A 12,689-nucleotide genomic window follows, 5' to 3' on the forward strand; every position below is an offset into this window, starting at 1 on the left:
TTTAAATATGAAATGCGTATTAGATAATATTAAGGAATTGCTGTTAATTTGTTAGTTGTGGTTATTATGTTGTGGTTATGTAGGAAAATGTCTGTTTTTTTAGATGGATGCTGAAGTGCTAAGGGTAAGGTTTATAATATATTTTTAAAGCCTTCAACAACAAATACACAGAGATGAAAGAAATTCAGCAATTGTTTACAAATTCGAATTTTATGTTTGGACTTTTTAAAAATAAAAGTTAAAACATATATATTTTTTGAATTTTTGAAATTAGTTCCATGAGATATACTTAAACATTGTATTTCAGTACTGTCAGGGTTTTCCTAGTAAAAGAGCACTAGAGTATATTTGGAGAAAAGTATTATAAATAAAGTCTTCCTTCAGTTTCATATCAAGCATGAAGATAACGTATTTGGATATGGGAGGGTGTTTAGCAGCTAGGGAGAGCCAAGCTTCATTCCCTAGGCAATGGGTGATTGATCGAGAGAGAGAGAGAGAGAGAGAGAGAGAATGCCGATAAATACCATGTATGAAGTATTTAATACTTAGGCTCAAGTGCACGGTCTCATTCAGTCTTCACCATAACCTGTGGGCACTGCTAGTTCCACTTTACAGGTGAAGAAACGGAGGCTTGGCGGGATTAGCCGCTTCCCTGCTCAGCCGCTTGGGACTAAATACAGCTCCATTTATAACTAAAACTGAGAACTCCGCCAGCTGAGAGAAGCTCTTGGTGGTCTGTATAGCCCTGACATTGCTTGAATTTAGTTTCGCTCAGTGATGTGAGTCTGAAGCAACTTTTAGTTATGCCTGCCATGGCGTGCTGAGGAAACAGGGCCCGCATGGGCATACCCCAGAGGTGCTGTGGGCCCGGTTCCAGACCACAGCAATAAGGCAAAGTCATACAATTTTTCTGGTTTTCCAATACACATAAAAGTGATGTTTATACAATACTGTAGCCTATCAAGTGTTCAATAGCATTATTTCTAAAAACAATGTGCATATCTTAATTTAAAAATACTTTCTTGAGAAAAAATGCTATCATCTGAGGCTTCAGCGAGTCATAATGCTTTTGCTAGTGGAGGGTTTGGCTCGACGTTGGTGGCTGCTGAAGGCTGGGGTGGCTGGGGCAATTCCTTAAAATAAGACAACAGTAAAGTTTGCTGTATCAATTGACTCTTTCATGGAAGATTTCTCTATAGCATGTGATGCTAGCAGTTTACTCACAGTAGAGCTTCTCGAAAACTGGACTCAATCCTCTCAAACCCTGCTGCTGCTTTATCAGCTAAGTCATGGAATATTCTAAACTCCTTGTTGTCATTTCAACCATGTTCACAGCATTGTCACCAGGAGTAGTTTCCATCTCAAGAAACTCCTTTCTCTGCTCATTCATAAGAATCAACTCTTCATCCATTCAAGTTTTATCGGAGATCGCAGCAATTCAGTCACACCTTCAGGCTCCGCTTCTAATTCTAGTTCTCCTGCTATTCCCACCATACCTGCAGTTACTTTCTCCTCTGAAGACCTGAGCCCTTCAAGATCCATCAGGTTTGCAATTAACTTCTTCCAAACTCCTGTTATTGTTGAGATTTTGACTTCTTCTCATGAGTCACAAATGTTTTTAATGTCATCTAGAATGGTGAATCCTTTCCAGGGGGTTTTCAATTGACATTATCTAGATCCATCAGAGGAATCACTATCCATGGCAGCTGTAGCTTTACAAAATGTATTTCTTACATAATAAGATTTGAAAGTTGAAATTACTCCTTGATCCAGGGGCTGCAGAATGGATACTGTGTTAGTAGGCATGAGAACAACATTAACCTCCTTGTGCCTCTCCATCAGAGCTATTGGTGACTAGGCACAATATATTGGCAATGAGGAACCACATATTGAAAGGAATCTTTTTTTCTGAGCAGTAGTTCTCAACAGTGGGATTAAAATATTCAGTAAACCATGCTGTAAACAGATGAACATTCAGGCTTTGTTGTTCCATTTACAGAGCTCAGGCCAAGAAGATTTAGCATAATTCTTAAGGGCCCTAGGATTTTCAGAATGTTAAGTGAGCATTGGCTTCAACTTAAAGTCACCAGCTGCATTGACCCCTAACAAGAGAGTCAGCCTGTTCTCGGGAAGCTTCAAAGCCCGGTATTGACTTCCCTGTACCTATGAGTCCTAGCGGACATCTTCTTCCAATAGAAGGCAGTTTTGTCTACTGTGAAAATCTGTTGCTCAGTGTCAATGATCTTAGCTAGATCTTCTGGAGAACTTGCCGCAGCTTCTACATCAGCACTTGCTGCTTCACCTTGCACTTTTCTGTTATGGAGTTGGCTTCTTCCCTTAAACCTGATGAATCAACTTCTGCTAGCTCCAATCTTTCCTTCTGCAGCTTCCTCACCTCTCTTAGATGTCATAGAATGGAGGAGACTTAGAGCCTTGCTGTGGGTTAGGCTTTGGCTCACAAAATGTTGTGGCTGGTTTGACCTTCTATCCAAACCACTCAAACTTTCTCCACATCAGAAATAAGATTGTTTTGCTTTCTTCTCATTCACATGTTTACTGGAGTAGCACTTTTAATTTCCTTCAAGCACTTTTCCTGTGCATTCACGACTTGGCTGACTGTGGGGCGTAAAAGGCCTGGTTTGCAGCCTATCTCAGCTTTCGACATGCCTTCCCCGCAAAGCTTGATCGTTTTAGCTTCCGATTTGCAGTCGTCCTGAAGAAAGACCATGGCACGGGCTGGAAACGGGCTGCCCCAGGTTTCAGCGGTTGAGGCTGAGATGCAGGAACACCACGCTGACAAGCAAGTTGTGTGAGGGAGGTGAGGGGCGCTGGGAGAACCCCCAGGTTTTGCGTTGAACAACTGAGTGAATGATGTTGTCATCCACGGAGATACTATGAACAAAGAGGTTTGGGGGTGGAAGATAATGAATTCAGCAGGGACACGTTGAGTCGGAGAGGAAGACATCCAAATGGATGATAATTTGGGGGAATCATTCACTAATGCAGAGGTTCTCCATGAGGGTGATTTGGCTCCACAGGGGACAGTTGGCAATGTCTGAAGACATTTTTGGTTGTCACAACAGGGGGCGTTACCCACATCTAGCATGTAAAGACCAGGGATGCTGCTAAAAATGCTACAATGCACAGACAGTAAACAATTATTTAGTCCAAAATGTCAATAGTGCCAAAGTTGAAAAACCCTGAACTGGCCGCTAGGACTTGAAGCCACAGGAGTGAAGAAGGGGGTCCAGAACAGAGCCCTACAGAGCTTCAGCCCTAGGGGAAGAAGGCAGCCGAGTGGAGCCTGAGAAAACTCCAGAGAAGGGGAGGGAAACCAGAACAGAGTTGAAAGGAAGGCAGAGAAAGGGGTGTTGATTCTGTCAAGAGCTGCTGGGAGCCAAGTAGAATGAACAAGAACAGGAATCATTGGATTAGGGCATCGGCGGCCACCGGAGACTGTGCCTGAGCAGTTTCAGTGGAGTTGTGGGGGTGGGCGGCTGTCTGCGCTGAGTGAGGAGTGTGTTCTTGAGAGGGGAGGACAGGGTGGCAGCCACCAGAGGCCAAGCTTCTAGAAGCTGGGCTGGTGGAGAGAAGCAGAGACCTGGAGACATCGGAAGAAGAACATGGGCTGAAGAGACTTGTTAAGATGGAGAAGACCAAGATCTATAAATGCCTGGGGGGCGGGGCACGGGTATTCCAGAGCGAGGCACCTGAGAAAAGTGTGAGAACAGAACTGGGGGGGGGTGGCGCCTCTCCCAGGTGGTGCATCCTAGGGGCCTCGCCACACTGAGTCCCAGTCCTGCCCGGGACAGACTGGCCTGAGGAAGGAGGAGAAGAAGGGCCCCCATGGTGACAGGTGTGGGTGCAGCTGCAGGTGGGAGGCTGGGGAGACTTATCCTCACCTTAGGCGGGGTTAGCCTTTGAGAATACAGGCTTGAGGAGGCCATGGGGGGGCTGATCTGTTTTAGAAACACAGCAGGAATCCCAGGTGGGCCAGAGTCTTTTTCCTTGTTATTTCTCCTCCCTGAGGTATATCTTTTTTTTTTTTTTTTTTTTTTGCCTCTTGGAAAAATTCTCATCAGAGTTCCATCCAAGGCCAACTTAAGTGTTAAAACATTTTTTCCCCAAAATGACTGCACTCCATCAACTGAAATTCATTTTATGAGTCCAGTGTTGAAAGATAACGAGACTATTACAGCGGAGATGGAAGACGGAAATTGGGCTCAGGAAGCAAAGAAGGGTGGAAAACACATGGACACATGCCTGGCACAAATTGTAATGTTTTATAAAGCAAAATTGAGGGCGATAACATGAAAGTTCATTTGATTTTTCTTGGAGGTCCTGATATTCACAAGTGTTAAAGAGTTACAGTATTAACAGAAAAAAAGGCTATTAGAACTAAAGAGAATTTGGAAAGAACTGTTATCTTTTTTTTATTCCTTTATATTACAAGAGATGACCCCAGCTGTTCTGTAAAACTCACTATCTCTGATTTTATTCTCATAGTAGTGCAGTTAATTGCAGATAAAATTAACTCTTCCTCTCAAATCATTGTTATTCCACCAAGACAAGTGTCTTCTGAAACATTCAAGCCTTGGACAATCAAAGTCCCAGACAAGGAGCAGCAATTTTCCTGTCCAGTGCTTCACACCGGCCACCAGGAAGAAGGGCAGGCCCGGGTGCCTGTGGCTCATGCCAGGCTGGAGACTGCTCCCCTCACCTGGCCGCAGCTCCCGTCCTCACACTCTTCCTGGGATTACTTGAGTCAGGGCAGAGCTGTGTGGCTTCTGTGATGCTCCATGCTCATTAAGCATGGTCTCAAAAACTGTCCCCTAGTTGGCAGCCATGTCAAAATTCCAGAGGTGTGGAAACCTCTCAGACCCTGGGAAACTCAGGAAGGAGTGTTATGGGGGGGGGGGGGCGGGGGAAGGTGTTTCCCTGTGCTGATACCCTGTTTGCCACAACCATGCTTGTGACCACATTTGCTGATGGAAAGACACTTTCTTCAAGAGGTAGTTACTAAAAAGCTTGTCAGGTCTACAGAGAACAGCGTGTGTCTACAGCTGTGAGGATGCATTGGAAATTGCTAGGCAGAGAGGCAGGCAGACACTGGCTGCTGTTTTTGATAGCAGCAATAGACTGTTCCCACCTGGGAAACCAGGGGAGCATCCTGAGTACTTCCCTGCACCCCACAACTGTCCCTGCAGTGACAGAAGTGTTAAAAGGTAGGGTAGCTTCTTAAAGGGTACCTGGGATCCCCACGACTAGCATTCCTTCGACAACAATTAGAAATCTTCGGGAAAGGGGAACAGAGAGGGGTACACAGTCCAGCTGCAGAGCCAACCTCCGTCAACCAACTCCCGCCATCTCTTTCCCGGCATTACTGGGGCGTTGCCTTCAGTTCGCCCACCGCTGCCTAAGCGGCTGTTACATCCAAGTGGAGAGGCCAACCTTGGATCAGAGGGACTCTCGTTTCTTCTGGGCATTTGTTAAATTGCCCCATAAATTAGTTGTTTTACCTAAAATTTGGGATTACAATCTGGGAGGCCTAGGGCTACACCCCAGTAAATGGCTGACTCAAACCAGGTGCTTTGATTCCAAAACCCAAACTCTTTCCTCAATCCAACCTCTGGCCAGACCTGCACACCTTTACTTCCGCCAGAAGTCAGGGAGGATTGGACCTTTTGTTTTTTAAATGAATTGAAATTAACTCATTTTGGCGATCCACAGCCCCAGGTAATGTTAGGGAGTGCCCTGGGAGAGACTAGTTTCAACCGGCTAGGCGCTAACACTGCAGGAGGTGAATATTGCTGGGGCAGGGGACACAGGTCCTGGGGGGCGGGGGGCAATCTCCATATCTCTGAGCCTTGATCGTCAAGCCAGAATCTTCGCCTCTCCGCGCAGGTGACCGGCACTCGGAGGCCGAGGAGCTCTTCCCAGATACCCCGGCCCAGCGGCTCATCAGCCTCCGGCGGTCCTCGCTGCGGAGCCCCGCGCAGCCCGTGGACGGGGCGTCTGACACCTGGGGAGCTGGTTAGCGGGGTCTCAAAACAGCGGAAGCCGAGAGCTGGGCAGCGCGAGGAGCCAGGAGAACAGGGGCTGCTGCGGCAACCCCGGCTGCAGAAGGACCGGACAGCTGATGTCTGGCACCCCGCAGAGACGTCCCTGTTTTGGGTGGGTCCCCTGACACCCAGCAAAGGGTTTTTCGGCCCTCCACACTCCGTGCCAGAGGCCACAGCGTGGAGAACCCCGGCGGGGTCCTGGACTCCCCGGGCTTGGGCGAAGCAAAGGCGCGGAAAGGCGCAGATGTCCTCCTGCCGCCTTCCCACGTCTGTCCACGCCTGACCTCGCGCTCTCCGTCGCGCCCCGCCCCTTGCCCCCCGCAGCCCTGGCCCCGCTGCTCCCACGCCTCATTATGATCTCTTGAGCAGTGCAGTCGCCCTCCACGCCCAGCCTGGTGGCCCCAATAACACAGTGGCCCCATCGAAGCGGATTTTGGCGAGTAAGGGGGAGGCCCATTACACGGGGCTCCCAAGCCACAGCCATGGGACATGGAACTGACCAAGGGAGTTGGAGCTGCAGGGTCCAAGAGGCCAGAGGAGGCCGGGGTCTGTAGGATTCCTGGAGACCCTGGTTACCTGCGGCCAAGGCCGCGAATGACTAAGGAATTGCGCCGCGGCCGTACGGGAAGGCGGCTGATCTGGGACGCGGCAAGACCTGGGCGGGGCAGAAAACTGACCCCGAGGCGGGGACGAGGATTTCGCTCCTCCAAGTGGCCTGGGAGGGGCTCGCCCCAGACACTCTCCCAGTGCTCCGGCCCCGACGGCATTTAAAGTGCGGAGGGCGGGGCCGGGTTGGTCGCACCTGGGCGCTGCTGGCGGCCACGCTGAACTTGTCACCCATGAGTTTCGGTGCGGAGCCGCCGGCCCAGGCCCGGGAGCTGCTGGACATGGCCGCGTACTTCGACGGCCTGGGCTCTTGCTCGACCCCGCACGCCCAGGCCCGCGCCGCCGCGCACCCGCCGGGCTATGCGCGAGGAGATGCGGGCGCTGCGGGCAGTGGCCGGCGCCTGTGGGTGAACGCACCCGCGCTCAGCCCCGCGCCCTACGCGTCGGGCCCCGGACCTGCACCTCCCTACGTGGCCCCGGGCCAGCTCCTCGGCGCCGCGGGCGGCCTGACGGGCGCCGACCTCGCGTGGATGGGCGTCTCGGGCCAGCAGGAGCTGCTGAGGCTGGTGCGGCCGCCCTATTCGTACTCTGCGCTCATCGCCATGGCCATCCAGAGTGCGCCGCTGCGGAAGCTGACGCTCAGCCAGATCTACCAGTACGTGGCCGGCAACTTCCCTTTCTACCGGCGCAGCAAGGCGGGCTGGCAGAACTCCATCCGCCACAACCTGTCGCTCAACGACTGCTTCAAGAAGATTCCCCGCGACGAGGACGACCCAGGTACCCGCGACGCGCCCGCTCGCGCCGTCCAGGACTCCACGGCCTCCCGCCGCCGGGCCGCAGGCACTCGGGCTGCCCGGTCCCTCACCGCAGGGTTGGGGATACTAAGGTGGGAGAAAGGGGGAGAAGAGACGTGCTTGGCCAGGGACACGTTCCTACATGGCAGCAGAACCCGCAGGCCCTGACCCCCAGGTTGGTGCGTGCAGGGGCTCTTTCTCTGCTCGCTCCTTCGGAGATTAGCAAACTGGGTGACCTTGGGAGTGAACTTCTCTGGCCCTTTCCTATAAAATGGGGACGACAATGCCTACCCCAAGGATGGGCAAAACAAATTGGACGCCCACTTGGAAAGTGCTGGATCCTGCATAGAGGCCAGGCGGGTCCGCTCCATCCCACGGGCAGAGCGACTGGCGGAGTTTGGGGTTAGAGGGGGAGGCATCCCACGGACCTCTCTGGCCTTGAACTTAACTGAGACTCGGAATTTCCTAGGGGTTCCTTCCTCGGCCTTCCTGGAGTACCCAAATCCTTCCCAGTCTGGCTGTGGAGGCCCATCCGGTACGAGGTGCCGCCTCGGGGTTTGGGATGGGGATGAGGGCTCCTGACCCTCTGGAGGGGACAGTGGGAGGATCTTTCTGAAGCTCAAACTCTCTGAACTGGGTTGTTTCTTCTACAGGTAAAGGCAATTACTGGACCCTGGACCCAAACTGCGAGAAGATGTTTGACAACGGGAACTTCCGAAGGAAGAGGAAGAGGAGAGCAGAATCCAGCGGGGCGGCGCCCTCGGGAGCTGGGAGCCCGGGAGGAACCAAGGAGCCTGCGCTGGAGCCCCAGGGCGCGGCGTCCCCGGACGCGCAGGCCTCCCCATCCCCGCCCGCGCCCGAGGCCGCCACCTGCTTCTCCAGCTTCGCCTCGGCCATGGGCGCCCTGGCTGGCAGCCTTGGCACCTTCCCCGGGGGCCTGGCGGGCGACTTTTCTTTCGGGAGGCCGACGCCGGTCACCACCCATCGTCCCCAGGTCCCTGGCTTTACCCCTGCCCGCCAGAACACGGCCACCGGCTTCCACGTCAGTCACCTCCTCTACAACCGGGAAGGGACGGAAGTTTGAAAGGAGGCTGGAGATTGGCCCGGTGCCCTGTCCAGAGGTGCTGGATTCAGGCCTTGCGTTCCCCCTAGTGACAGCCTCGCATGTCGTCGCCACAGTCCTCAGAGCCGCAGGGAGCTGAGCTGAGGGGCGCCTCGGCCTCCGGGGTGGCCCGTCTGCCGCGCACCCTTCACCGGGGCGACAGTTCAGACTGGGGGAGAGCGTGCCCCCTGCTCCGCGTCGAGGTGCAGCCCACCCGGGCCGCTGGAACCTGCGCGCTCCAGGGATCCGGCTCCAGGGATCCGCCTTGGAGGGGAGACCGGCGGGTGCTCAGCTCCAGCGTTTCTGAGAGGAGCCTGGGAAGAGCCTTCCTGGTGCTGATGGAAGCCACTAAACACCTCCGCCCAGCCTGGCCCACCTGGCTCAGGGCCTTCCGTTGGTGCTCCGGGGATGCTGTGGCTGTGGGCTCGGGAACATCTGCGGGGGCCCAGGTGGGCCCGGAGCGTGCAATGAAGGGGACATGGGACTATTGGGATTGGGCCCCCTATAAGGAGGGACTTTCCAAAGGCTGGAACTTGACAATGGTGGGAGGGAGAAGGGCTGCGGGGCAGGAGCAGTCCCTGGGGATACCAGCTCCCAGCCTAGGTGACTCTGCTCTTAGAGGACAAGGCGCCTCCCCGGGACCCGCCATCCCCACCGTGGGAGCAGTGCCCTCCCGGGAGTTATGGACGGTCCAGGTGTGCTCTGCAACCCATCTACCCCACATATGCACACATGCTGCCGGCAGGCAGGCAGCCAGCCACACCTGTTTTGGTCTCTTTCCCCTCCGGCCCCCTCCTCCTGCCGGCAGTTTGGGCGGGAGCCGCCCTGCGCGCTAGCTCTTGAGCTGCAGCCGCTGGTGTGGATTTAACCCCGCCCCGCCCTCATTTGTATTTACTGAGAAGGTATCTTTGTGCAGGACAAGGAGCCGACAGTCACTGGGAAGAGGAATTTGGGGCTAAGTATGTCCTCGAGGTCCTAAAGAGCCCAGTCCGCTGCGCTGTGTCTTTGTGGCATCTGGCACTCCCTGCAGATGTGGGCGTCGGGGAGGGCCCACCTCCCCTGCACAGGGGGCGGGCGGCAGAGGCCCCTTCCCTGGAAGAGAGCAGAGAGGACATTGTTAGTTTAGAGTAGGGAAGCCGGTTTAGGTAGCCCAAGACCTGGCTTCCACTACCCACCCCCTGCAGTTTTCCTTGGTTAACTCCTAACCTGCCAGCTCGCCCCTGCTGCCTCTGGTGCTGGAAATGAGCACAGAGCTCCTGTCTCTCCCTCAGAGCTGCCATGAAGAATGGGGTGGTGGGGGCGAATGGGGGAGGGAAGAGAGAGGGAGCGAGGGAGGCCTGGGGAAGGAGGATAGACCAGCCAAGAGTTGGGGTCAATCTGCTCCCTGAGTCCTGTTTCATTGTGCCCTGGTGGCTGTGATTCCTAACTTCAGTGTGACGTCTGTGCTGCTACCTTCCACGCACAGGTGAGCGGTGTGCTGGGTGTCTAGGAAGTGGTGATGTTACCAAACTTACAACAAACCCATAATCTCCCTTGGGGAAACACTCCCCAAATGTAATACAATTAAAGAAGGCCAAGAAAAGGCAAAGAAATTCCTTAGTTTAAAAATTAAAAAAAAAAAAAACACTTTTGAGACTATTTTAATAGAATAAAATGTTAAGAATAAACACCAACACATGTAGGTTGCATGTACGTGCTGTTTCATGTAAGAAATTCACCATTATCACCAACATCCTCACTTTAGATTCTGGATTTGCAGGAAACTTGGAAAGAGTTTTTTCTATGTAAATTTGACAAAAGTAGGAAAATGCAAAGTACACTTTGACCATCAGTGGAGCTTTCGCAAATCAGCTGACAAATACGGATGTAAATGTGTTGTATCGTAACTGCATGCCTGCTAGAAGTTGGTGGGAAGCTGCTTTATTTTTTCTTTTAACCATAGTTTTTCTGTTAAAACTGGGGAAAAGAACTTTTAAAAAATATTTTAAACTTTTGAGTTGTTTGCCTGCAGATCAGTTTTTGGTGTTTGAAAGTTGCACATCCATTGAAAACGTTATACCATTAGTAGGTAATGGTATCGTCACATCGAGGGGATCTTCATGAGAAGAGCGGAGTTAAAAATAATTGCAGCAGTGCAGGGTGTTTGGAAACAGGTGGGTCAGGTGCCAAACAGCATCTACCCCTGCTCCCTATCAGTTCGTGTGTCTGGACGTGTGTTTGGGCGGAGGGGGTGGCAGCCAAAATGCAGTTTCTAGGCCCAGGCTTCAAATTCATCCCAGAGGAAAGACTGCTGCAATCAAAACAGGGAAACAGCGCCCAGCAGCTTGTAAGTCACTTTGTAGTTAAATGTAGTAAATACTTTCTCCTGGCCAGGACTCAGTGAACTTGGCTATAGTCCCTAGGGCAAGTCATGTGGGCAGACAAAAGATAGGCTCTTGTGGGTCACAGCAGGGCACTGCTGCCAGGAGGCCAGGGGGATGCTCCCCAGTGGCACTCAGGCCCCAGCTTCTCCACTGCTCTGTCTCTTTGTTGCCTTTGAAATCATAAAACCTATAGAAAATTCCAAATTATTTTTAAATTGTGAGCCTCCTCCAAAAGGAGCCCCTCCGCATGATGGTACAGGCGTCTGGTGGTGCCATTGGAATCCCCCGTTCTTAGTCTGAATAAACAGTTCGGTGTCACTGATGGTTGTGAATGTAGAAACGAGTTTCAAAATTCAGAGGGAAAAGGCAATTAAAAATGCCCAAATATCAGGTGATTAGGAATCCTCTCCATTGGCAAACAGGAGTGGTAATTTCCAAGTGACTGAAAATTAAAGCACATGACAATAAACTAACCTCCCGGGAAACCTACTGGTCGCTGGGTAAAGAATCCCCTGCAAAGAACCATTCGAGATGAAGACTCAAAATGTGTTCAAATGCTTTTAAGAGTGTGGCAGTGTTTTAAAAAGTGAACACTGGATTTCAAGATGTGAGTTTACATTTCACATATTGTTTAAATGTTGAGTATGTTTTCTATGATGAACATAAAGTTTTTCATTTTAGCAATGCTGTCTTGGAATATTAATCAGCTTTTAATCTTTAATTCTCTAAAATGTATCCACTGCAATCAAGTGGCATTTTTCATTCAGGGAAATAACATTACAATAATTATTATAACTTTCCAGTGAAACAGGAAACTAAAGTTAATCCCCATTTTGCAGAAAGAAAAACTGAGTTAAAGAGTTACATAATCTCCAGAGCCTCACCTGATGAGAGCAAAAACGCCCTCCCGATGCGTATGTGACCTTTTCATGGCCCGTATTCAGACGTGCACCTGCACGCGCACATATGCACACTGTACCCACCGTCACACACACGCGTCATCAGCCCTGTCTCCACTGGGAGCCTCTAGGGAAAAGCCATAGATTATCAGAGTACATCTTGACACCGAAAAGCATAGTATTTTCAAATCAGACTGTGGAAACATCACATTTACGTTCAGGATTTGACTTCAGGTGGGAGAGGAAGATGTGGAAACATCACAGAATGCAGTAGAGGTTGAGTCACACAGATCCTAATTCAGTGCGATTCATAACATAAAATCTTTTTTTGAGTGCCAACTGTGTGTCTGGCTTCGTGTTCAGTTCTGGGCCTCCTGCTGCCCTCACAGAGCCTCCGTGCACTGTCAAGACAAGGACACACGAGCCACTACAGGCTTGATGTGGCTATTGGGCTCCAAAATGATGACTTCATGATCAAGTCGATATAAACCATCTCACTTGTAAACACAAATACCATATTGTGTCTTTTGAATACACCTCACTGTGTTTTCCACACTCTGCTTGATTTCTCAGTTTCATAACTTCATTGTGATTTAGGCAGGCAGCTGAGCATTGCCCCAGCCTGGAGCAGATCCAATCTGCTCACTTCTCCACCGCATCATTTAGGAACTTTGACCTAAAACCTGGCCTCATATTAGAAGATCTGTCATCTGGTGGTGACAGGAGACGGCAACTAGAATAACCCGAGCTGGCCCTTCCTGGGGCTCCTGGGCATGGGTTCCTTTGGTGCCTCCCTGCATCTGTGGGTTAAAGTTTTGGGAACTCTTCCTCTCTTAATATAATTTAAATTTGCTGATCAACAT

General features: G+C 51.3%; 1 protein-coding gene across 1 annotated transcript; it reads left to right on the forward strand.

The window, feature by feature from the left end:
- The first annotated feature begins 6,949 nt into the window (after window positions 1-6,949).
- On the forward strand, window positions 6,950-8,546 carry FOXI2 (forkhead box I2). Its single transcript, XM_069461141.1, has 2 exons — window positions 6,950-7,445; window positions 8,116-8,546. The coding sequence occupies exons 1-2, from the start codon at window positions 6,950-6,952 to the stop codon at window positions 8,544-8,546; spliced, it is 927 nt and encodes a 308-aa protein (XP_069317242.1).
- The last annotated feature ends 4,143 nt before the right edge of the window (window positions 8,547-12,689 follow it).

The sequence above is a fragment of the Eulemur rufifrons genome, chromosome 28, assembly GCF_041146395.1.
Source record: "Eulemur rufifrons isolate Redbay chromosome 28, OSU_ERuf_1, whole genome shotgun sequence".
NCBI lineage: Eukaryota > Metazoa > Chordata > Mammalia > Primates > Lemuridae > Eulemur > Eulemur rufifrons.